The sequence below is a fragment of the Leuresthes tenuis genome, unplaced genomic scaffold (genome assembly GCF_036924035.1).
Source record: "Leuresthes tenuis unplaced genomic scaffold, fLeuTen1.0.hap1 SCAF_19, whole genome shotgun sequence".
In the NCBI taxonomy this organism is placed as follows: domain Eukaryota; kingdom Metazoa; phylum Chordata; class Actinopteri; order Atheriniformes; family Atherinopsidae; genus Leuresthes; species Leuresthes tenuis.
The window spans coordinates 1600036-1627044 of NW_027325373.1; the positions used below are offsets into that span (position 1 = coordinate 1600036).

At 42.3% G+C, this 27009-nt stretch overlaps 1 protein-coding gene across 2 annotated transcripts in view; it reads left to right on the forward strand.

The window, feature by feature from the left end:
• Positions 1-538: 538 nt before the first annotated feature.
• The window catches only part of dcc (DCC netrin 1 receptor), a 277918-nt gene continuing 251447 nt past the window's right edge, over positions 539-27009 (forward strand). For both annotated transcript variants that reach the window (XM_072372603.1, XM_072372604.1), the window contains exon 1: positions 539-808. In XM_072372603.1, coding sequence (XP_072228704.1) covers positions 682-808 — 127 coding nt within the window. In that variant the 5' untranslated portion in view covers positions 539-681. The remainder of the gene's footprint in view (positions 809-27009) is intronic.

The window sequence follows — 27009 nt, forward strand, 5'->3', positions numbered from 1 at the left end:
AGAAGAGTTCAGCTGATCTCTCCCCGGCTGCTCTGCCTCCTCCGGCGGCCTCACGCTCCCGCTCGGCCCGCTCCTCTCCACTCCCGCTCCACACTTTATCTGCAGCCATTTTAGATCAATGGCTCCATTCTCATGCGGGTCTCTTTGCCGCTTTTCTCTCCAGCTGTAGAGCTCTACCCACAGGAGAGAGAGACAGACACAGAGAGAGAAAGTAGGTTCGACACTCCCTCCCCTCCTCTTCCGACCCACTCCGTTGGTCCTCCCCGGCAGACGGAGCAGACCTCCGGGAAGGCAGCGCAGACTTTTACGCACCGTGCATGTGTGAATGGGAAGCAGCAGCGTGTGGGAGTGATGGAGACTCTACCTTCATAGTTGCTGGAACTTATTTTCTGAATCTCTAAAAGTAGGAGACTGAGTTCCCGTGAATTTGTTTGGGAATTTCCTTTCTTTTTTTTTCTTTTACCTGTTTTCTTTCTGTTTTGGGGATCTCTGCCCAACCAGGGGACCTGGGTCATTTCTGAGGGGAGGAGAGGTTGTTTTACACCCCCCCACCCCTCTCTCTCTCCTATCATTTCCACTGACAGCTGGATTCTGTGAAGGTTTAGGACAGTTTCCAAAGAGCAGCCGGATTGGGTCCGTTTCTGTGCCATTTCTGACTCAGTGGGACTGGAGCAGCGCAGCATGGAGCTGGTTTTGGTTGGATGTACTGCTGCTGTTTGGAGGAAGCTGCCTCGGAGGAGAAGGAGGACGGGCGCGCTCTACCTGCTGCTGCTCTGCTGGCTGCTGGGAGCGCACACCGCAGCGCACGGTGAGAGGGAGGAAGGGTATATGTGTTTGATGGCTGCCTTCATCCCGCAGTTTGCGCATGAGAGTGTGTTTGTGTGATTGGAGGTTACTAATTCTGCTGTGTGCGATTGCTGAAATGAGCCCCGGAAGTCCGGACTCCCGGTCTGTGGCTGCAGGGCTTCGCTGGGTTTGCAGGGATCAGATTGGGCTTCAGCGGGTGATTCTGGCTTGTTTTTGGCTGCCTCAATTTTACTGTTTTTTGTTGCAAATCATCAGAGAATGTTGCGATTTACAGATTTATCGGGTCCATGTCTCTGTTAAACCAGATTAAACTTGGTCTGAATGGGTTTTGCGTGGCTCCAGCTGGTTCCAGGTGGTCTGCTGATGTGTTAAGGTGATGCTGTTGGTGGCTTTTTTTTTTTTTTTGAGTGTTCAGCCTTATTTTGTCTCACAGCAGTGAGGCAGGAGCCTCCAGCAGCTGCTTCTGACCAGCTACAGTCACATTATGCTGCCCTGCACCAGCTTCGGTCAGGTTTGGTTACATTTGCTTTTACTCTCACAAGTCGAGCAGTGATTTTTATTGCAGGTCTATTGTAGTTCTTCAGTTTCTGCCTATTTTATCGATTTAAAAGAGGAATTACAGTTTGACTGACCAGAGGTCACATGAAAAATTAACGTATATCATTAAAACATTTCAGTTAGAATGGAATTGCTTCACATTATGGTCATAATCCTTAACCTTAGCTTTTTATAGCACATAAAATAATGAAAATAATGTTGGACTGGGAGGGGAAGGGGTTGTATTTGGGCATCTTACCTGATATTTATTATCAGGTTTATAGTTTCTTGTTAAGGTGTCACTGGGTTGGGCATGAAATCCATCTTCAGTGCTGCCATTACTGGTAACAAGTGGAGCTTTGTTATAAGTTTAATGCATGTAGTCATGGATAAAATGCCATTTTGTCATTAGCAGCTGGTTTGAGTGAAGCTTTAATTTAATCTGTTGTTCAAACATCCATAAACATGGCGAAAGAATCATGTCGAATAGAGGTGACGTTGCCGATTTGTCATGTGATTTCAGTTATTAAACTCACAGATCTGAGAGCTGCTGGACCGACTCTCTCCCTCTCTTAGCCCCCTGCTGTCAATAAATTATGTTCCAACTCTTCAATTAAGCTAATTGATGGTAAGAGCGCGCACACGTGCACACACGGATCAGCTGAGCGGTGATTCTGTGCGTGTGTGCTGCGGCGCTGCCATAAAATCCTCGGCTGAATATTTTACACAGCTTTTATCTGTTAGGATGTGCCAAACAATCACGCTGCCTCAGAAAAAGCCTCTCGACACTGATTCTGAGCAGCAGAGGCCAGTCCTGCGCACTCTTCCCTCCAGCAGGTGGTTTCACTGATTACATCCTGCGTTTTACCTGATGGAGAGGTGCAGGGTAATCAGGGGTCGTCCCTGGTTGGACTGAAAAGCTGCTGATTGTTGGCAAACGACCACCCGCACCCTCCCTGGTCACCACAGAATAAGGATCATTATATTTGGAGGCATTTGGTCAATTTTACGAGGAACTAGATATGAAGCAAAGGGGCCATCTGAAGGAAGTATAGTTTATCCTCAAGATCAATCAGTGTCTTAAGCAATTAGAAGGATATTCTGTTGTCTTTAGGATGCACCGTGTGGTGAAAACTGTACCAAACATTTAAATCGTATGTTTTATACCTCATAAATGCAACATTTTAGGGCAGCTGAGGTACTGCAGCCTGGGGTCCAGTGACCTGCTCCTATAGCATAAAGCCATAAAGATACTGTGTGTTCCTCAGGTTTCTGCCTGTATCTATGACACAATGCTGTGTGTTATTAACATAAAGGCATAATGCCAGATTTAACAGATGCCAAAGTGGCTGTTGAATGGCTCAACCCTCCTCACATATATCCATATATCCATTGAATCAATGTAATCAACAGCTAATTATGATGTTATAACATTAATACAATGCTTGAAACTTCTATGTACTCTGAAGTAAACTAGTGAGTGACACTTATATTAGTGAATAGCAATTAAACAAGAGGCTAAGGTGCTGGGTGTGAAAGAATGAAGGCGGGGGGGCTATTTGTGCCTTTTATGTAATTTTCCAATGCACTAAAACAAGTTATGGGAATTAAAATAATCCCATCCCAGCCCACCAAACCTCCTTTTTAAACTTTTATTTCTCAGTAATGTAAGTAATAATTCTTCAGAGCTGTTGGAATCCATCTTACTGCTGCGTTTGGGCACTGATGGCAAAGGATTTCTGGTCAAATACTCCTTTTTTACTTTACTTTTTACTCCTTTAGCTTCCAAACAGTGACTCAGCACTTTTCTAATTCTAATGTTAAGGAAAGAGCTGCTTACTTTATAAAAATACCACTTCATTGTAATACCACCATAATCCCAACAAATCAGCCATAAAGATACTGTGTTTTCCTCAGGTTGCTGCCTGTATCTATGACACAATGCTGCTGTTGATGCTGGGTTTCATGGCTTCTTGTTCCTTGAACCAACGGATTGGGTAAACCCCAGAGGAAAATTTGCTCTGACTTTCTGCTCCACAAAAAAAAAAATTACAATCCTCTCGTCATAATCGCTTGTTTCCGTCTTCCTTCCCTGTCGTAGATCTTCTTATTCATCCCGTGCCTCCGTCTGCTCAATCTTGGGATTATAAGAAAAGAGTTTTAGTCTTTCTGCTTAAAGCTTCGAAGGAGGGGGTTAGATTAGGCACAATAGATCTTTACGGTGCCAGAGCCTCCTCCCCGCTATCCGGTTCTGTTCCTGAGAATTTTTCCTCACAGTTCTGCTGCTTTAGTTCCTGCTGCTGGACTGGACCCTGCTGTCTGTCTTTTAACCTCATCTGTTGCTCAAGGAAGCCGAAGCAGTGATTAAATCTGCTGACACAGTTTTCTGGAGAGATGCACATTTTATATTTGAGTGACACACTGGCTAATGATGTTAGTCTTATACTTCCAACATTAATAAGCTTTCTGCAGATAAATCAGTCTCTATTTAGCCAAGTTTTAAAAAATGTGCCTTGGAAGCTTCCTGTGGAGATTTCAAAGCTGGAAATCTAAATAAACGGTGTCTTGTTATTTAATTTAAACCTTGTGAAAGAACATTTTTAGCCCAAAGAATCTATAATAAGTACTTTTGATTGTAAAAACTGCCCAAGTATTCTTAGCTTTTAGTTTAAATAGTTGTTGAAAAGGAAAGTTGTGAAGTCAAGAGCTGGTGTTGTACTTAAAGGGGAATTCCGGTGTTTTTAAACCTTATTTCTGGCATGAAATACGTTCATCTGCTCACCGAGAACAGTTTGGTGAAAGTTGGCGTCCTTCAGAAGATATTTAGATAACTGGAGATCCATATAACGGAGTGAACGGGGCTTAGAGGATGCAGCCTCTAAATAAGGCATTATCTGTCTTTATTTCACCAATACTTTAAGAAGAATGAATGAATGAACGTGTGCTATAGCTCTGTTAGCTCATAGCTCTGTTAGCTCATAGCTGCTGTTAGCTCATAGCTGCTGTTATGTGGCTACTTGCAGCTATAGGAGAGCTAATGGAGGGATTTCTACACAGGCACTCTACTGGGACCCCTTCATCCACACGCCCCCCTGCAGCACAGTTTATTCACTCCGTGCTCTGTGACAGTCGGCTAACTTCACTCAGAGTTTGCTGCTGATAGTTTTGTGCAACATGGCAGGATATTTATCAGATTTTGAGAACGTGAACGACGACTTTGAGTAAGATGGACGTTCTTAACGAAGTGAATGAGCTGTGCTGCAGGGGGGCGTCGATGACATCATCCCAGCAGACGAGGAAGTACTCGAGGAATCTAAATATCTTCTGAAGGACGCCGACTTTCACCAAACTGTTCTCTGTGAGCAGATGAACGTATTTCATGCCAGAAATAAGGTTTAAAAATACTGGTTCCCCTTTAAGTTTGCAACATCCTGGCTGTCTTGGGCTCTGCCTTCTTGTTTTGATTACATTTCTTCAAGAATACTGAATTCCTGTGGACAAAATGACTTGATTTTGAGCCAATTGGTTAAATGTCTTTTATCTTCTTGTTTGTACCAGTCAAGCGGTTACAGTGATGAAGAAGAAATTCCACCTTATTTCAGTTCTCAGAAATGATTTCATGCCAGAAATAAGGTTTAAAAACACCGGAGTTCCCCTTTAAGTCCCTCGCTGAGCAAACTTATCCGACATGGTAACAGGCTTTGGGGCTTCCCCTTTGTTTTAGAAGCAGTTTTGGGTTGAAGCAGTACTTCAGACAACAGGAAATGATTGGATTTGTTGTCTTTGCCACTCTTTGCACCCGATATGTACCTCATGGGACCCAGTTTTGGAAGTGAATGCACTAAACTTACGGCTCAAAGCAGCTTCATGATAGAAGCTTCATTTCTATCCAGAGGAAACATTCTCAGAAGTCTAGATTCACATTGTTTGTCTGTTTTTCACATCATCTCTTCAGGATTGAGTGATCCGCTTAGCTTTGTGTGGGAGGTGGAAACTTGTTCTTGGGGGAACCACCAGCTGCTTATCAGCCTCTCATCCAGCAGAATTTTTCATCCCAAACACACGCTGATCCATTTCAGCTTTGAATTAAATAGATGAAAGCTCCTCTCCGATCAATAGGTCCTGAGCTGCAGACTCTCTTCTTCTATCAGTGATAAGTTATTGATCTGCTGATGAGGAGGTTGGTGATCAAACTGCAGCTGGAAATAATTTCTAATTTTTGTGCTGATATCAAAGTATTGATCATGAGACAGAAGAGAAGCAGCAGAGAACCGTCTTCATCCCATCAGTCATCTGATGGAATTAATCACCAGCGATGTTCCACTGGAGGAAATGATGGATGAGCACCGACCTGATGAGTCTGAACACAACATTTACATTTTTAATAGTATCGGTTGAATTTACTTCAGCACAAAGGTGATGAACATCTGACTTTTTTACAATCAAATTATCCCAAATTTGGTTTAAAATCACAAAACTTGGCTGCACGCCTCACAGAGAGAGGGTTCCAGGTTCGATTCCCGGCTGGTTCTGTCTGTGTGAGGCTGCATGTTTTCCCCAGGTTCTCTCCAGGTTCTCTCCAGGTTCTCTCCGGGTTCTCCGGCTTCCTCCCACCGCCCAAAATCATGCATTTAAGGTTAACTGGCTACTCTAAATTGTCCTTAGGAGTGAGCGTGCGCATGCATGGTCTTTTGTCTCTGTGTGGCCCTGTGATGGACTGGCGACCTGTCCAGGTGAACCCCGCCTCTCGCCCAATGACCGCTGGGATAGGCTCCACCCCCACGAGACCCGACAGTTGGAATAAGCGCGTGTATCAGATGGATGGATGAAGAAAGTCGACCAGTAGGGAGGAGAAAAAACAGCAAAACTTACAGAACTTACAGAAGAAAAAGACAATGTTTTAGATTAATTTACCGTATTTTCTGCACCATAAGGCAGCAGCGTATAATCTGTCAGGATACCGCCATTTTGAATTTACCACGGGGAGCGCCGAGCATTCATGGGGGCATTAAGCCCGCTCCGCATCACTCAGCGCTCTCCCTTCGCGCCACGTTCACTTTAGCCGCGCCTCTTCACTCTCCTACATTGGAAATAAATGGCAACTGGCCACTTCTGTCGCTCGCTTTGCTTCCTCCCACCGTCCAAAACACGCTGTCAGGTTAACTGGAGACTCTAAAAACTGTGTTTAGGAGTGAGTGTTAGCCTGGATCATTGTGTGTCTGGTTTGTCTCTGTGTGGCCCTGTGATGGACCGGTGACCTGTCCAGGGTGACCCCGCCTCTCGCCCAATGGCCGCTGGGATAGGCTCCACCCCCCGCGACCGGACCGACGGATTAAGCGGGGGGTGTATGTAAATGTAAATGTAAATGTAATTACCTAAGTGCTTTACAGCAGATAATAAATAAAGAAAAGAATAAGTACAAAACAATAAGATAACAGTAAACGCAATAAAATACAGCAAAATTGAATAAGATAATATAAAAGTGTCACCATACTACTGGGTATTAAAAGCCATCTAAATAAGTATGTTTTTAGCCCTGATTTAAAGAGGCCCAGGTCAGAAATAAGATGCATCTGGGGGGGGAGCTTATTCCAGAGCCTGGGGGCACCCCAGGGCTTGTATTTTGACCTGAACACTTCTAGAAAAAGTTGATTTGTTGACCTCAGAGCTCTGCCAGGGTTACAGTTAAAAGCTCAGATAAATACGATGGGGTGAGGCCGATAAGAGCTTTAAGAACAAACTTTAAAAGTTTAAAATCAGTTCTATAAAAGGACAGGAAGCCAATGAAGGGAGTTAAGAACAGGAGTGATGTGCACAGGTCTGTCAGTGTTGGTTAAAATAAAATGGATGGATCACAAAACTCTAAAACTCAAAGATTGTGAAGCAGTGTAAGATGCAACAATAGTTCCTCACCACTATCTTTGCTCCAAGGCTTGTAGGAGGCGCTCGAAAGCTGCGAGGTCAAACTGAATCTCCTGTTCTGATGAGACGCAACCTGCGTGAAATGGTGGTTTGTTGTTTTTCTGGTACATAACGCCTTTCTCCAGCCAAAACTTTTCCAGCAGTCAGTGTATGTCAGTGAGGTAATGATCCGTAGGGCTCCTCCTGACATCTGAATGCTTAAAGAAAGCAGACAGAAACTGAAAAACTCGTCATTACAAACTCATCTCAAGAATGTTCAACAGTTTTATCCATCAGCAACAAAGAAACTCCAAATGCAGGAAGACAACAAGCAAATGAAAAGAGCCTAATTTAATCACATTAAAGCTAAAAGCTTGTGGCAGTGAAACCTTTCCTTTAATAAGCAGAGCTGAATAATAAAGTCAGAGACGATCCATTAGAGACACAGCAGGCTTTTAACAACAAGCCGATGCTCATTTACACCCCCGACCACTCTCCCCTCCACCTTTCTATCCATTAATTGTGTATGAAGGAGAAAATGTAGTAGCTAAATAATTACTCATGTTGTGACTGTCAACAAGTTTCTTTTACACCCAAAGCACTGACATGCTGAAGCATTTCTCCTATTGTTTTATTGGTGTAATCTGGCGTTATTAAAGGAATAACTTGCTGTTTTTGGTTCTCCACACACAAATCAGTCCTGTTCCTGTCAGTTTTTCTTAGCTACAGGGTTTAAATGAATGTAAATTACTGGACATGTGTTCAAAGAAAGCGTGGGCTTAAGAAAGATTAATCAAATGTAAAACTTGATTACTTCAAAATGAACATTTTAAATCATAGCCGTATGGTTTGAAGCTTTGGATTGTAGCAAAAATGATATATTTCAGCCCTAACCACAATCATTTTTCACTCCTTACTAAGTAATGTTATCACCTAAACCCACAAAGGAAGTGCTTTATTAAAGAATTGGCAGATTAAAGTAACGCAGAAGCCAATAAAAGACGTCCTCTGTGGTTAAAAGCATTTACCAACTCAGAAACATCAGCAGAATTAAAGGTTTTCTCTCCCAAAAAGACCAGGAGAAACTCCTCCATGCATTCATCTCCAGTAGATTACTGTAACGGTATTTTAACTGGACTTCCCAAAAAGAGCATCAAACATCTGCAGCTCATCCAGAACTCTGCTGCTGGAGTTTAAACCCGGACTAGGAGATCTGAACACATCACACCAGCTTTAAAGTCTTTACTCTGGCTTCCAGTCAGTCACAGAATAGATTTTAAAAGCCTGCTGATGGTTTATAAATCCCAGAATCTGTGATATGTTCAGAGAATCTAAACCCAGCAGAGCTCTTAGATCCAAGGACTCGGGTCAGCTGGTCCAGTCCAGAGTCCAGACTAAACCTGGAGAAGCAGCATTTAGCTGCTATGCTGCAAACAAGTGGAACAAACTGCCAGAGGAGGTTAAACTGTCACCAAATGTTTTTAAATCCAGGTTAAAAGGGTTAGGGTTCTGCACAACATATTTTAACTTATCTAAACTGTTTTTATTCATTTTAGTTATTTTATTTCTTTCTCTTTATATTCTTTTACATCATTTTAATGCTTCTTCTGCTCCCTGCTGCAATGCTTTTATTTTTTAGCAGTTTGAACTCTTTTGAACATGTGCTCCAAATAAATTTGACTTGACTAGTTGAGCTTAACTTGGGACTTGCTTGAACCTGTTTCTCTGTGTTTAGCTTCAGCTCGGTACCCTCTGACTGTTCTTGTAACAAATGAAGTGTGAGGGACTGAGGTCTGCGGGGTTTATTGCTCGGCCGAGTGAAAAACACTCCCTGTGTCAAATCACAGCCAGAAGCGCTGGATTAATAAGGTGGATGAGTGAAAACAACGCGTTTGCTGCTGCCCAGCTCACTTTAATTTGTTTTTCACCAGCAGTGTGGGCAGAATGTCATTAACAAACCTGAGAATATAGAATAAGTCAACATTCCTGTGAGTTAGTTCAGCAGAGCTTCATTTGTCAGTGTTGGACCTGAGAGAAATCACTGAGTGGGTTTATAGAGGAACAAATATGATGCACTTAAACGGGCCAGACTCCGGTCGCCTGTGGTCTGAGTCATTCATTTTCTTTATATTACAACAGAACCCTGAATATTTTTGCAATTATTCTTTGAAAACAGAACTTTTCATGATAGTTTAGGAAAGTTTTACAAAGAACTTTCTTTGTTGGTCCTTTTTTTTCACACACAACAGCAGGAACAGCTGTGTGCACATCGTGCAACATGCAGGGTTCAGATTCCTGTCCGAAGACACTATATATATATATATTCACCAACCTTCCTGCTAAACATGAGCCTCAGGCACATCTTCAGATGATCCAAATAGGATTAATGATGCAGACGACAGATGTGAAACCAACAATAGTCCATAAGACACGATGTTGGTGAAGATTCTCAGTCATCCAGGTCTCTGTAATTATAAGAGCTTGAATAAGAGCAGCTGGACTTCTTGGATCTGGAAGATATTTCACCTCTTATCCGAGAGAAATACATTAAGTTAAAATCCTCAGGCAAAAAGTTGCTTTGCAAAGCCGACTTATTAAAGAGTAAAAGCATTGTTTTTAGTCTTTAAACACGAGATATATTCAGATAGTTGACCAAATCGGAGACTCCCAGTCAGACCTGAGGTGACCACACCCACACTGAGCTGTTTATATTTCATTAGCATGATAAGGAAATACCAAACTCTGCTAAATAATGTAAGTTTGAAATTCTAAAAGTACAGAAAAAGCTAAAAGAGTAAAAGATATGGTGACAGGCTGCTCGCACTCTCCCTCCTGTCCCCAATGTTTTACATGTTTTACACTTAGTTCGACTGTGTGAAGATCACCTCAGATGTTATAAACAAGGTATTTTAGGATGGAATTAGCTAATGTTCTCTCTTAAAGGATGGTCCAGTCTTTCCTGCGTGAATAAACTCAACAAAGGAAGCTCTGCAGCTCTTTTTCTGAGCAATAAGAGAATTCAACCAGCTCCAATCACGGCTGGCACTTAGATACCACCGACAAGCAACTATTGTCAAGCTGGATGCTGCAACTGTGGAGGAGTGAGAAAATGAATTGAATGCATTGGTTCTGCTCCACAGAATTCATCCAGTTAGGATGGGAGTAAAGATGGAAGCTCGGTATTAGGCACAAACAGAGGTTTGGTGCTGCTGAAAGTGATGCTGATGAGAACCAGTCCAAAACCAATCAAATCAATGAGTGACATTAAAGCATCCTTTCATAATAGAGGTTATTTATCGGTTAACCACCCCCCCCCCCACACCCAAAAAAAGGAACATGTTTGAAGTGCCGGTGTTGGTACCAGATCTGCTCGGGGCGCCTATTGGTGACGTCACGTTCTATGATTGGCTGGACGTTGGCACGGGAATGTGGGAATGTGATTGGTCCGGACAACTTCCTGAAGTAGTAAAAAAACAACCTGTTGAAGTCGTTTTCGCGGCTCTTCGTAGGAAACATGGACGGCTTTTACAAAGAAATCCAGCTTTATCTTTCGAAAGGGACTTGACCCCCGAGCACATCTGATTCTTATGAAATGGGACGCAATGTAGTTTGTAATAAAGTTGGAGTTTCTATTAAATAACCTCATATTGGCAAAAAATACTTCATTCATAAAATGTAAACGTAAAGCCACTACTTTATGTTTTCTTAGCTGTTTTTTTGTGACTTTTACAGAAATGCTGACATGATTAGCTCAGTTTCCAAATACATTTTGTATTGAAAAAAAAGTTTTTTACGAGTGGCAGATCCGGCTACCCGAGCACATCCGGTACCTACACCGGACCAATCACATTCCCTTACGTCATCGTGCCGACGTCCAGCCAATCGTAGAATGTGACGTCACCAACAGGCGCAGGGCCCCGAGCACATCTGGTACCTGAAAACAGAGCGACCAGGCATGTGGGTTTTGGCTTCAGCTCCAACATGCTGCTTTCAGGAGCTTTTTTTTTAACCTGGACACTGTTTTTCTTACTGCATCTGTAGCGTTTATAGCCTGAAAGCCTCCGTGTTTCTTCTAATTAAGTCTCTGAGTTTCTCTTTCTGCATTATTCAGGAAAAACCAAAACAACAGCGCAGGCCTGTGAGTAATTTACAGACAGATTATTTGTCTCGGCTCTGAACATTAGCGCTTCATTTACGTCTTATGCTCTCAGCTGTCTATATTTAACATGAGCGGCTCCGCTCTGACATTCATACATTATTCATTTTGGGAACCTGCATCACCTGCCGGAGGAGCGCTCCGTCTCCTTCACCTTTAAATCCTCCTCATTAATGCTCGAGCAGCCTTTTACATTAATTAGTTTAGTGTTTTTCTCCGACTTGCTGCTTTTTTTTTTTGTGGGTTTTGTTTTGCTTTGTGAGACCAAAAATTAGGAGCCGATTAAAAAGTGGCAACAAGTGAAAATGTAATGCAGAATTTTGCAGCTTGATGATTGAAACCTGCTTGATGGGCGTCTTGTTTGCTGCCATGTTGTGTCTTTATTGATGTTTTACTGCAGTGTCTGTTTCACTTTGAGCATGAGAGAGAGACGCCTGCTTAAAAAGCACGTTTAAAACCTTTCTCATGTGTTCAGACGGCACAGTTTTCTGGGCTGTGTGCTGCTCTGATGGGGGCTTAATAGTTTCTGAGGGAGCATTGAAGGGTCGTGTTTGTTTGACTGTAAGGTGCAAAAATCAATATTCATTCACCAAAGTTTGCCACGCCCACTTTAAGACTTCCTCCAAAAACAAACCAACGCACTCTGAAGCAGAAATTAATGTTTTATTTTCAGTTTAGAGAATCTATAAAAGCCTCACATTCAGAAGTGATTCGTGTGGTCATACCTGCACTTAATCATTTTATTCCCACTGTTGGTGTCTTCAGTTCTCCACAATATTAAAAACAGTGTTTCAGTGACAGAAGGGGGACCTCTCGGGTTAATTAACCCATGGCTGCGGCTGCCTCAAACACTCACTGCAAGAAGCCCAGTTGTGACCTGGCCTGTTAACACATCTGTTGTCAGACATGCTAAGCTGCTGGTATGGGGAGTTAAGATGTGATAATTTAAGGTTTAGAGGTGGGAAATGGCCCTCAGTGAAAAATTTCAGGCACAGAAATAAGAGCTGATGCCTTACATATATATTATAGTGGTATAGTGCTGCTGCTTTCACTTACAAGACGACTGAATAATGCATTCAAGTGGTTTCCTGAACAAACATGTGCTTTAATTGTGAGCCTTGCTGTAGGTTGCATGGAATGAATTGGAATGAATAGGGATGAATAGGGAGGTTTCCTCTTCAGCATTGTGCAGATCACAGCTGCATTCATGTAACCAACAAAGCTCTGCTGGTTTCCTCCTGTTTCATTCTGCTTATTTCTCAATGCAACAGCGTTCAGGGATATTTCGCTGCTATTTGTTTCAGGCTCTGTATCTTTCGTGCTCTTTGGTTTCAAAGTGCCTTAACTCCCAAAGCCAGCTCCACTCAAACGGTTTTACCAGTCTGGTGTGAAAGAAGTTGACCAGCTTGCATCTCCAGGCCTTGACCTTTTACCGCCTCGCATCAGCGCTAAATCTCACTGAATAAATCCCTATGGCTGGTTCAGCAGCCCCTGAAATGGATGGCACATTAATGGGTTTAGGGAAATAGATTAGAGCAGTGTACTATTCATACGCCGAACAACAGAATGGTCTATTACCTGATCCAGTAAGCAGAGGTGAGAGGGCAGCATGGCCCCCATGTGGCTGCAGAGACTCAACAGAGTCGCTTTTAAAGTAGAATTTATCTGAATCTCATTGTCCTGGAGCCCCATTGTGCTGTAAACAAACAGGGCCGTTCAGCCGCTGGGGTCTAAGGATGACAAACAGTCGGCCATGTTTGGCCTGAATCCAGAAACATCCAGGGCGGCGTGAGGCGAGATCATTTCCGATGCGGCGCCGTGGCTCTCGCCAGATGAGATGAATCGGCAACTGCAGCAGTATCCTCTCATAAATATTCATACAGTGAGGCGTGGCAGCACATCAGCAAGCCAGGAAAACTCCAGGAAACCCGCTGAACCCTAAACACTCACGAGCACGTCGAGCCACTCCCCCCCCCCCCCACTCCTGAGGCAGCACCACAGGACAGCCAGCTGGATTTATAGCCACTTATAAAGATTAGTGAAGCGTCCCGCATGCAGCTTTCTCTCACAGAAGCTGCAGTCTTACACCGAACTGTCAGAAGAAACCTCATCGACATCCTTTAGCTGCACCCGTTTACTTTGACCCGTTAACTTTGACCCGTTTACTTTGACCCGTTAACTCTGACCCGTTTACTTTAACCCGTTTACTTTGACCCGTTAACTTTGACCCGTTTACTTTGACCCGTTAACTTTGACCCGTTTACTTTGACCCGTTTACTTTGACCCGTTAACTTTGACCCGTTTACTTTAACCCGTTTACTTTGACCCGTTTACTTTGACCCGTTAACTTTGACCCGTTAACTTTGACCCGTTTACTTTGACCCGTTTACTTTAACCCGTTTACTTTGACCCGTTAACTTTGACCCGTTTACTTTAACCCGTTTACTTTGACCCGTTTACTTTGACCCGTTTAGTTCTTCATGTGTTAAAAATGATCACAGCAGAGAAATCTGTCCAGATGTGATGTTCACCCTGTTGGGCTTATTTTGTTTTAAAGTCCTTTTTTATGTTAAACCAGTGGTTCTCAACCCACTGCCCGGCATGTTTTAGATGTTTCCCTCCTCCTCCACACCCGATTCAAATGATCAGCTCGTCATTAAGCTCTGCAGCGGCCCGATAAGGAGCCGTTCATTTGGATCAGGTGTGTTGGAGGAGGGAAACATCTAAAACATGCAGGGCGGTGGGTCGTGAGTTACCTCCCAAACCACCTGCTCCTGCAGAATTTAGTCAGGCCCAGCAGGACATGAAGAATTATCCCAGAGCAGTCTGTGGAGCACTGCCTTACAGAACCGTACAGAACCTCCTGTGTTCTCGTTGCTCTCCTGAAGTCTTGACGCAGTCTGCCTTGTCTCTACATTTAGATGACTTGAGAAAAAAGAAATGATTGTTAGTCTGAACAAAACTAAGCTTTTAAGATACTTGAAATATATGTTTGACTTAGACTTTTCCACCTTATGGTGGAATTTAAGCTAAATCAAATTGTGTTTCAGTGGCTCCAGAAACAATAAAAATGAAATTATAAGGAGATTAGCTTGTGTTTCTATGGAAACATAAAAATATAGCACTTTGCTAATCGAAGGAAGCAACCCTTAATGTCAGACTTCCATCCAAAGATTATATCCTGCATGTATGCTTCAGCTTCATCTCTTCCCCTGTTGGACATGTATACCAGGAGGATGTAAAGTAGTGCAGTTAATGGACATTAACGGTTTATTATATGTTAAAATATAACTGCTTATGTAAATGTTCTGCTTTTTCTTTAATTCCCTGTCTGCTGGAGGTTTTGCTGAATGAGGCTGACATGTTCCTGCTCGATAACCTTAGAGATAGTTTCAATAGAAAACGTGTCACTGTTGATTAGGTGAACCTAATCACCTGCTTGAGCTGGTGGCAACTCAAAGAAGAGTAAACAGTGAGGTCTGTGCAGGAGGACAGGGAGCAGAGGGAAAGAAAACATGAACAGCAAGTGAAAAACTCAACTGGAAAAGGTAGTGGCAAAGCTTTCCAGCTGGTTAATTAACTAAACTGATGAGCAAACAAGACAGAAATAAGTTTTTCTGCTTGAAAATGGAAGATTTTTTCTGACTGAAGCCACAGAAAACTGAACATTTCTAAACAGAAGTGAGTTTTCTGGAGCAGCCAGTGAGAAAATGGTTGCATATAAGCGACAGTTAACTCCTTATCTGAGACAGGCAGGACTTCTTCATTTGTAATGATTCAACAAGACTTTTCTAAATGGCTGAAACCGTCTCGCCAAGCAAATGGACTTTGTGTTAGCTGTGCAAGCAGCGTGTCGTTTGTTTCTGTGTGGCCTTAATATAGTGAGCGGGGGGGCAGCTGATGTGCTAAAACAGGGAGGACCGCCGTCTTTTTCTGGCCTTAAACAAGTCAATAAAGTTTTCACTTTTCTGTTTGTGCAAACTTGCCGAAGAAGCTGCTGCTTCACTGAATTACTGCATGAGAAGAATTAAATGTATTTAACTTCAGTGCAAAGAATCTATTCTGTGCTGTAACCACATGGTACGACGTTGATAGTGTTCGACCGTCCCTCTGCAGGACATCAGAAATCTCCCCAGGGTGTTTTCATGGATATGAACTGAAGGGGATGCCTGACATGAAGGAGGGAGGACAGTTTAATGCAAGCTCTGAGTCACAGTTGATCTAATTAAAGAAAAAAAAACAAAGTATCAGTGTGAAGGTCACTTACATAAACTAGACCCTGCGATTTGGTTCCACTGGCTTCCAACCACAGCCACATTAAAGCTAGAAATACGGCCTCTGTGACATCACTACGTCGGCCAGCTCAGCCTCGTCAATCTTCATCATGAGCCGGGAGTGTCAGAGAGGACAGGACCTTCAGAAAGCTGCTCTCTGCGTTTAAAAGCAGGGAATCTTTACTGACCTGGAAAACTTTTCATTTCAATTTGTTTTACCAGAACTCAACTTCAGAGAAATGTCACATCAGCTTTGGCATCGACAGTCAGACCCGCAGAGTCACTGCAGCCTGCAGCCACATCAGGGGCTTTTCTGCTTGTGATGCTCGGTCATGATGTTAATTTTCCTCCTGAGGCCGGGTGCCAAGCTGCATGTGCACGAGGACAGCCTGGCTGCAGAGTGACACACTCCTGACATAACAGCATAAACACTATTCCTGTGAATGCCAGCATGTTATTTGACCTCGGAGCAGAGCCAAGTTATAATGGATCACAGGAGGTTTTGAGACACTGTGATGCTGCCAAAAACAAGAAAAAACCCACAATGTTTCAGCTTTTTATGCTAAAACCATCTGAACTTAACAGAAAACTCAACAGCCTGTTGGCGAAGCTTGAAATACTTCTTTTAGGTTAAAAATATTTGATTTAAAACAACAAACAGCTTCACTCCGGCTGCTTCACACTCAGCTGCAGACCGCTCCAGTACTGAAGGTCACGGCTTGAAGAAGTCATCAGAACCAACAGAGGTTCCCCAACCAGACGTCCTCCTCTCCACGCCTACGCCTTCAGATCCTGTCCATGAGAAGCACAAAGAGCACCAGGACTGTCCGACGCACTGCAAACAGTTGGACTCTGTGCCAATAATGCTCCTCCGTTGGTTTCACAGGGACCGGAGCGCTCTGCCCCAGCAGTACTCGCTCCCTATGATCCAGTCTGTTGCTGCTGTTTTTCAGGATTTCTCGTTTGTTCTTCCCGATACTTTTTTATTTCCCAGAGTAAAGAACATCGCAGCCTTTGGGAGATCCCTGTACATTGTGCAATACCTTTGATCTGGATGTGTATTTTAAACACAGCGATGCTGCTGTGCTCCGAGAGCAGCTCCCTCCTCCTCCTCCTTATGTTTTCAAGTCTAGATCGCTTTTAATTGCATCTTCTACAGTAAACTGAACACCTCCCTCTGCTGCACTCATCCATATTCAACAAACCTTTAAATTTACAGGTCATTCCATTTTCCACCCTGACATTTATTCAAGTTCTTTTGCATTTCCTCCTCAGGTGCTGTGAGGAATGTTTTTCATCGGAAAGCCTCTCATCAAACATTTAAATCACATTAGAAATAGACGTAACACAGAGATTCCACTGCTTTGTCTTGTTAAGATAAGTACTGACACCTGTAAAAGGTTTGCCGTCTACTTTAATGTCGGGAATTTGAGCCTGAATTGCATGTTGAAATAAAAGCTTGTTCATTATTTACTTTAATAAGGTGTCATGAACATCATCCTCTCCTCTGAGGCAGTCTGTTGGTTTGGCTCTGACAGATTGGACGGTCTAACAAGCTTTTCCATCCTCCCACTCCAGCACCTGACTGGCTGCAGTCCAGGCTGTGGTTTATCGGGTCCTTCACAGCAGGTGACAGAGACGCTGCCAGAGCTGGTAGCTGCTTCAACTCTTAATTATCCTGGAGGATGTCAGTCATTTATGTCGGTGGAAACGGGTCATATACTGTGTTAATCTTTCAAGAACTTATTTTACCCCACAATGAACTCTTTCAACAAGTCCAAAAACTATTTTCAGAGGTATGACTTGATGTTACCCATGTTCTCTGAGGTAAAACACTTCAAAACAACGCTTACGCAATGCTGCAGTGGAAAGGTGTTGCTTTGTGAATAAATCATCAGATCACCAAAGAGACTGATAGATGAAGAGACTGAATGTTTTTAGAACAATATAGGAAACAAACAGCTAACGCACCGTCTGAGGTAACACTTATTTTACCATTTAATCTTTCTGTAGTCATTCTCTACAATTACCACCAATAACTGGACAGTTTGATTCATTTAATCAGCACATTAATTAGCATCTTCTGTTGCTCTTTTGGTTAATAAACTTCTGACTGCATTGCGTCGCGCTCGATATAAGAAAATTAAATTAGCAAAAAACTAAATTGGTACATTATCAACCTGAGCTCGACCATGACTCCACAGACACATCTTCTCTGACGTCGACGTGACGTCGTCATTGAGCATTCGCTCTGCAGTTCACCAACATGCCTCTAGGGGGCGTGGCTGTGTGTTTGTGTGGTTTATAGCCGGTCACAGTTAACAACAGTAACCATTGGCAACCGAGGTGGAGCAGCCGTATTTGCAGCTGGAGCTCATCAATATTGAAGAACAAATATTTAAATTGAAAATGTTGAAGCGCAGGCGACACGGCCGAGGCTGAACGGGTTCATTTACAGCCTGGATGAACAAATGCACTTTAGGTACTTTCGAATGTCAACGAGCTTCTTCACCGCGTGCGGCCATTAAGACCGGAAGTGACGTTCTGAGCGGACCAATCACAGCCCGAAATGACGGAGAAGCATAAACTACGACTAAAACAACAAATTAACAACGAACCTTAACCCACTTCCTTCTTTCCCCGTAACTCTGCCACTTTGTTGCAGGGAAGTTTAGGAAAGTTGTGGGAATTTCTCCAAAAAAAACTTGTAAAAATTACTTAGAAGGTAGAAATGAGTACATTTGAATCAATTAGATTAGCAAAGTATTACCCTCAGAACCAGGAAGTGGAGCCACTGTTGACCTGCCGTTGAAATTAAATGAAAAGATACTTTATTCATCCCAAAGGGAAATGATATATACACCAACGTAGATGCTGATTGGTGTTGCCTCTGAGGAGAATGATTCTCTCCTGATTTTGATCTTGTGAACGCAGTTCAGCTGCTGTGAGGAGTTTCTCCTGCTGCTGGAGCCCCTCTGCCTCTTCCTGCCTGCTCAGTCAGCTGCAGAGAGAAGCAGCAGCGCCGCTATGAGCTGCTTGAACACGCGTAGTGTTGTGCACTGTGAGCGAAAAGATCCGCTTCTGAGTTTCTCATTATTTTACATTTAAATAGAGACTAAATTAAACAACAGCTGTTTTCTTTAAGCTATGTTAATTGTTATTTTGTCACGTGACTCTGCCGTCATGCCTTCGTGGTTTTTATCAGGCTGAAACATTAGTCTTAATGGGCTTCTTTTCAGTCTGAATTTCAGACTTGTTTTGCTGACTGAAGATATGTGAATGAGAGTAGCTTTATTAGGAATTGGACTGAGTTAAAATACAGTGCATGTGCTGGCAGAATATGAACCATGAAGTCGGTGCATATACTAATTAGCTTATGATGTCATCAGGCTGCATTTAGCTACTTTTCCAGCAGGGTTTAGCTACTTTCTGCAAGTCTGTGTCTGGAAGTGTGTCAGCAGTGGCTGAGCTCCAATAAGTGAGCTCTGCTCAGCTTGGCTTATCTAAATGACAGATTTTATAGTCATTTACAGCCATTTTTGGTTTCGCACGCCGTAAAAAGACTCATGAAGGCACTGACTCCAATGAAGTGCGAGTGACTGAAATCCCAAAGTTTCTTCCTAAAGTCTAACAAAGCATCTAAATGAGCTTGTTAGCTAACTCTGCCGCAAAATCTCTGCAATCAACCCACAGACAGTAACAATAAGACAGTTTTAACCCTGCATGTTTCCCTTTGTGACCAGCTGCTGTTAAAGCATTCAGCTGATTTACTTACTGACTGAATTCAGCGACATGGATAGAAGTTACATTTGGACAAGTCAAAATGTGTGTCTGCAGCAAATAAATCTGAAAATAGATTTTTCTTGTTCTGATTTTGTGCGTCAGCAGCATATAGGTGAACTCACAGGGGAATACAGACAGGCTGTGTGTGCCGACTTAGAGGGTTTACCCTCATCTCCATGACAATCAACACTTGTCGCCCCATCTGTCCAACACACACACACACTTAATGAGCTCATACTGTGCTGTTAGTCACACACAGTCAGGGGTTGTGGCAGATGTTGTGGGATAGAAGTAGAAAGGGAGGAGGTCATTGTTGGCTTTTGACCCGCACACACTGAACAGATGGGCTCTTCTTAACACAAAGACTTTGGCTGCCGCGTGGACTAATAAACTTACTGTTCCCCTCAGAGGAAGGAGGCAGTTAGTTTATTTAAAAAGTGCAGAACGCAGAGATTTCAACGGAAATGGAACGATTCCACAGTAAATGTGAGGGTTTGATTGAATTTTTCAGAGATTTATCTATCTATCTATCTATCTATCTATCTATCTATCTATCTATCTATCTATCTATCTATCTATCTATCTATCCATCCATCCATCCATCTATCCATCTATCTATCTATCTATCTATCTATCTATCTATCTATCTATCTATCTATCTATCTATCTATCTATCTATCTATCTATCTATCTATCTATCTATCTATCTATCTATCTATCTATCTATCTATCTATCTATCTATCTATCTATCTATCTATCTATCTATCTATCTATCTATCTATCTATCTATCTATCTATCTATCTATCTATCTTTTCTATCTTTTCTATCTATCTATCTATCTATCTATCTATCTATCTATCTATCTATCTATCTATCTATCCATCTATCCATCTATCCATCTATCTATCTATCTATCTATCTATCTTTTCTATCTATCTTTTCTATCTTTTCTATTAATCATAGCATTTTCTAAACATTAAAGCATGTCCAGAGGGGAGTCTTTCAGGAACAGTTTTGCACTCAGAAGTTAGGAAATGTAAAGAAATTAGGTTAAAGTCATCAGTAACTCATGTTTAGAAGACTGATTCTTCCACTTCTCCGCCTCGGTTGAATATTTTAACTTTGCCCTCAGGGTTTTTGAAAAGACTTTAGTTTAACATTGTAAAGAAATCTTACTTTGAAGGTTACACTCCTTCCTCAGATGTGGCTTTCTGTTAACATCTTAATCCATCGGTCACCACACGAGACGCCTCATCGTTTGACTGGACTCAGTTGAGCGTGTGTGTCATTTCATGCTATTTGAAAGCATCATTGGCTTTATTTGCTTCTCTGCTCTGATCCTTTGATTTCACCCTTTCATCTGCGTGTGAGAGTGAGTGAGAGTGCACCTGGACAGCAGACAGCTTTAGATTTTACTTCTCTGAAGAACTTTAAATCAGAACTTTACATTTCACACAAGGTTATAAAATCAGAGCCGGATTAAAGGAGAAATTCGTAATGAAATCACACATTAGATGTCTGACATGGTAACAGAACAATGTGAAGCAGTGCACAGTGACTCCTCTGAAGGATGCTGGTGTGGGAGAACAAAACAAGCTTTCTATTGCAAGTGTGGGATTTAATCTAATGTTCAGAGAAACTCATGATTTTTAGTGGTTAGTTGAGTTGATCACATCAGCTGTGACACATTTGTCGTCTGTTTATAGAGTCACAAAGTGGTGCTTTAACTATGCAAACTGTGTGATATAAAAAATAGATTTTTGGGTTGAAAGTTGTACTCATTTTATTTTATTCCAATAATTGTATGAGTTAATTATGAGCCACCCTTACAGATCCAACATTATGATCAATCGCAAAAGACTGTATTCAGAATAGGACTAATTTAATTGTTACCTTTTATTCCAGTTTGATAACAGTCACTGAATAGAGACGAGATGGTGGACCACAGGGGCACAATCTAAAGTCTCTGCTGGAGCTGATAACGTACATCACGGCTCATTCAGATTTGCCTGTAAAAGTAATGGAAGGAAACAAGCTAATGGCTTCCATTTAAGAGAGCTTGGAAAGTACATAAAGAGAGGTATTATATTCGAGGTAATAAAGAGGTTCTATAATAGTCTTCAGGGAGTCACAGTTTCTCGGAAAGATCTCGTAAAGGTTCTGCCTTATCGGTAAGAAAAATGTTTCTGTCAGTTCATTCAGCAGGTCAACGTGATGGAATGAGCAGAGAAACGTTCTGCAACAAGAACTGCGTTAACAATGCAAGCTGACCAGTCCAAGAGTAGCATGAGAAGTTCTGCACCAAATGTTAGAAGTTCTGCAGGTGTTAGAAGTTCTGCAGGCGTTAGAAGTTCTGCTCCAGGTGTTAGAAGTTCTGCAGATGTTAGAAGTTCTGCAGGCGTTAGAAGTTCTCCAGGCGTTAGAAGTTCTGCTCCAGGTGTTAGAAGTTCTGCACCAGAAGTTAGAAGTTCTGCACCTGGTGTTAGAAGTTCTGCAGGCGTTAGAAGTTCTCCAGGTGTTAGAAGTTCTGCAGGCGTTAGAAGTTCTGCAGGCGTTAGAAGTTCTGCAGGTGTTAGAAGTTCTGCTCCAGGTGTTAGAAGTTCTGCAGGTGTTAGAAGTTCTGCTCCAGGTGTTAGAAGTTCTGCACCAGGAGTTAGAAGTTCTGCAGGTGTTAGAAGTTCTGCTCCAGGTGTTAGAAGTTCTGCAGGTGTTAGAAGTTCTGCACCAGGTGTTAGAAGTTCTGCACCAGAAGTTAGAAGTTCTGCACCAGAAGTTAGAAGTTCTGCACCAGAAGTTAGAAGTTCTGCACCAGGTGTTAGAAGTTCTGCACCAGATGTTAGAAGTTCTGCTCAAGACGTTAGAAGTTCTGCTCCAGGTGTTAGAAGTTCTGCTCCAGGTGTTAGAAGTTCTGCACCAGGTGTTAGAAGTTCTGCAGGTGTTAGAAGTTCTGCACCAGGTGTTAGAAGTTCTGCAGGCGTTAGAAGTTCTGCACCAGGTGTTAGAAGTTCTGCAGACGTTAGAAGTTCTGCACCAGAAGTTAGAAGTTCTGCACCTGGTGTTAGAAGTTCTGCACCAGAAGTTAGAAGTTCTGCTCCAGGTGTTAGAAGTTCTGCAGGCGTTAGAAGTTCTGCACCAGGTGTTAGAAGTTCTGCAGGTGTTAGAAGTTCTGCACCAGGTGTTAGAAGTTCTGCACCAGGTGTTAGAAGTTCTGCACCAAGTGTTAGAAGTTCTGCTCCAGGTGTTAGAAGTTCTGCACCAGGTGTTAGAAGTTCTGCACCAGGTGTTAGAAGTTCTGCACCAAATGTTAGAAGTTCTGCACCAGGTGTTAGAAGTTCTGCAGGCGTTAGAAGTTCTGCAGGCGTTAGAAGTTCTGCACCAGAAGTTAGAAGTTCTGCTCAAGACGTTAGAAGTTCTGCTCCAGATGTTAGAAGTTCTGCTCCAGGTGTTAGAAGTTCTGCGCCAGAAGTTAGAAGTTCTGCTCCAGACGTTAGAAGTTCTGCTCCAGGTGTTAGAAGTTCTGCAGGCGTTAGAAGTTCTGCAGGCGTTAGAAGTTCTGCACCAGAAGTTAGAAGTTCTGCTCAAGACGTTAGAAGTTCTGCTCCAGATGTTAGAAGTTCTGCTCCAGGTGTTAGAAGTTCTGCGCCAGAAGTTAGAAGTTCTGCTCCAGAAGTTAGAAGTTCTGCTCCAGACGTTAGAAGTTCTGCTCCAGGTGTTAGAAGTTCTGCACCAGGTGTTAGAAGTTCTGCACCAAGTGTTAGAAGTTCTGCTCCAGGTGTTAGAAGTTCTGCAGGTGTTAGAAGTTCTGCTCCAGGTGTTAGAAGTTCTGCAGGCGTTAGAAGTTCTGCACCAGGTTAGAAGTTCTGCACCAGGTGTTAGAAGTTCTGCAGGCGTTAGAAGTTCTGCACCAGGTGTTAGAAGTTCTGCTCCAGGTGTTAGAAGTTCTGCACCAGGTGTTAGAAGTTCTGCTCCAGACGTTAGAAGTTCTGCGCCAGACGTTAGAAGTTCTGCTCCAGGTGTTAGAAGTTCTGCTCCAGACGTTAGAAGTTCTGCGCCAGACGTTAGAAGTTCTGCTCCAGGTGTTAGAAGTTCTGCACCAGGTGTTAGAAGTTCTGCTCCAGGTGTTAGAAGTTCTGCTCCAGACGTTAGAAGTTCTGCGCCAGACGTTAGAAGTTCTGCTCCAGGTGTTAGAAGTTCTGCTCCAGGTGTTAGAAGTTCTGCGCCAGACGTTAGAAGTTCTGCTCCAGGTGTTAGAAGTTCTGCACCAGACGTTAGAAGTTCTGCGCCAGACGTTAGAAGTTCTGCTCCAGGTGTTAGAAGTTCTGCACCAGACGTTAGAAGTTCTGCGCCAGACGTTAGAAGTTCTGCTCCAGACGTTAGAAGTTCTGCCCGAGCTAAGCTCCATGTCAGAGTATGTCACAGAGGCACAGAGTGTTTTTTATGATTTTGCACCTCAGTATTATGTCTCTGCTGAACAGTACGTTGCACACGGTGGGATTTTTGTTCAATATCATAAATATTTACTCTCAGTAGCTCACCAACAAAGAGCACCATTGATGTCATTTGGAGACTGAATTTGCACACATATGTTTACACAAGGTTCCCTCATGGAAAAGTCCACATTAAGACTCACTGAAAAGCCAAGATAGCATCAAGACACAGTAAACTGCAGCCCAGCTCTCATTAATTACCTTTATTGGTCTCAGAAGTATAGGGATGCATTTCAATTAAATGTTTAATGTCATGAGTCTACAACAGTTTAATTTGATGAATAAAAAAATAAAGTTCTACTTAATTATGCTGAACTATGACAGAGGAAACTGCACACAGGAAGTCCAACAGAAAAATGAGATCTTCTTTGAGCCCCAGAGTTTGACAGAATGATTGACAGCATGCATATGAACGCCATTTAACAGAAGACTGGGTTACAATCACAATATACTTGTGAGGACCCTGAGGGATATAATAAAGCCTTCAATATTCTACTAAAACTGTGACAATATTGAGCCTAAAAGTGGCCTTTTGTAGAGTACAGGACCAGACAAAAATATTACAAAGAAGCACCAGAAGCCAGCAAAAAGTGGCAGCTGGACAGCCAGCGTCTGCTGAGTCTTTTGGAAACGCTTGGCTGTGTGTGTGAAAGATTAATTGTTGACTTGACTTTGTTTGCCTGCACATGTGTGTCTGGATGAGGGGATTAGTTGCCGACTGCACTTGTGTGCGTGCACGTGTGTGCGTGCACGTGTGTGTGTGTGTGACAGCGGCAGAGTGTTACAACAATAGGGGCGGGGTGGCAGCTCTCTCAAAATGTCCTTAAACCGTGTTGAACCCCTGTAAGACTTTAATCTCATGTAAATTATAATTTAATTAGTGAATTTAAATTCGAAAGTACAGTGCGTGCGTGCGTGTGCACGTGGCTGTACGCTGCTGACTTCATGGTGTGTGTGTGAGATGCATTTCTATGTGTATGAGCATCATTATTATGAGTCACGTCCAGTGTGTGTGTGTTCAAAGACCTCCAGAGACATTAAGGGTGTGTAGAAGAAGAAGAGGGGGTGTTGCCATTTTCATTGCCCAGCAAGACAGCAGGGTCCTGGGGCTGCTGAGCAGGCAAACCCCCACATATTTCTATCCCTGCTCTTTGTTTTTATTGTCATATGATCTGATTTTATACTCCAGCAAGCCTAAATATGATGTGTTAAAGCTATTTTTTAATGAAGCATTTGCTTTTTCTTCCAAAATGGTTGCATTTGGTGAAATTATTATAAAATGTATACATTTCAGAAGCTCCAAGAATGCTCTGCTTTGCAAATTATAGCTCGCCGATGTGTTGCATGAAGTGGAACTGTCAGCTATGTGTTACTGCACAACTGTAACATGTTTCTAAAATGCTTATTTGGGTAAAGGGTGGCATTACCCAGTGGAATTTGCTTTTAGTCGTGCTTCTTTAAGGTTAAACATGGCAATGGGAAGCTGATAAGTACATGGTCAGGGCTTGGGATAAAAATAACAGATAGCTTGGCTTAAATGTGAAGTAAAATATGGTTACCATGGTTATCACATCTTGTTAAAAGCTGCCTTAAACAAAACAACAGCTAAAATCACAGTTTCTGCACTACAAATGTAGTTATTACACTGACTGGATCAAGCTTTCTACTGCAGTGTCACAATGCTTCAGAATGATCTGCCATATTTTACCAAACTGCTCCATTTTATATGTCACACAATGCTATACTGCATTATACCGTGGTATAATATTCTATTCTAAGCTGGATCTGCTCAGCTTATTGATTCTCAGTTTTTGCACATATTGTTGGAGGACTCAGACATTTTCAAACAGTTTTTGCTCTGACATGCAGAGGAAAAGTTCAATAACTGTCATATTCTGAGCTCAAACAGCACGAGTTTGTCTGATATCTTTTGTGCATAATGGTTATTTAACAGTAAGTTAGATGCAGACGATGGACACAGCAAAATGAGCAGCGAACAAGGGAAAGTCCAAGGAAATATTTAAGGAAAAGGAAAACTAACAGCAGAGATCTGCAGTTACTCCTGAGTTTTCTGATGATTTCATTTAGCAGCTCAGCATGTAGTTAAAAAATCACAAGAAAGCCAAATCTGAAAGTCTCCTGAAACTAAAAGGAAAAAAAAAACAGCCATCGTGATACGTTTGGTGCCTGAATGTGGCTTTCTTTTCAGGCTGTCCTCCTTCAGCAGCACTTCAGAGTAGTAGTCACAGAGCTTAGTTTAAAGATCAAGGAAAAACAGGGTTTTCTTTGACAAATGCTTTGTCATTTTCCAGCTTTTTGAAATGTTCATTTTTCAGGCTGCAAAGTGACTCCAGTCATCATTCAGTGACTAATGATGAAATTTTAAAATATGCTATAAAACGATGAGCCGCCATGTAACTGTAATTTCCTCCAAATTATTAAAAATAGTAAAGATTTTTAAAACAAGATCCTCTTATTTGACCCGAGGGGATCACTTGAAAAGAGATGATCTTTTAAGGACAGTTGGCTTTGAAAGAGAAAGTCTCTCAGACAAAAGGCTTTTCAGTGTGGGTTTTGGTGTGTATTTGTATTGTGGGACTTCCAAGAACAGCAGGGGGGCCTCTGGATTCACAAAGCCCAGCAGGGCAGCAGATTTTTGGACAAGCTGAGTGTGCCAACCCCCTGAATTCTCTGGAGGTCCAGAGCGTCCATCTGTACTTACAGCACAAGCACACAATACCTTTTGTGTTATTTTGTCTTACTAAAATGGAGGTGCTGAGCTTTAAATATGTCTTTTTTAATAATTAGTTATTATGACTAATATTATAACAATTTTAATTTTAAATAATTTAATCCAATTTTGAACGGTTCAGTTTTCAAGGTAAATTATAGTCACCTGGTTGATGTAAAAATAATATTAAATGTTATTACTTGGACATTTATTCTTGAGGAGTAATAAATTATACATTTTTATGTTTTTTACTTTTAGTCTCCCTCTTATGTGGAGGAAAGGGACTCGTCTCAGTAAAAAACCTCCCAAAGAAGCATCTGACACATCATCT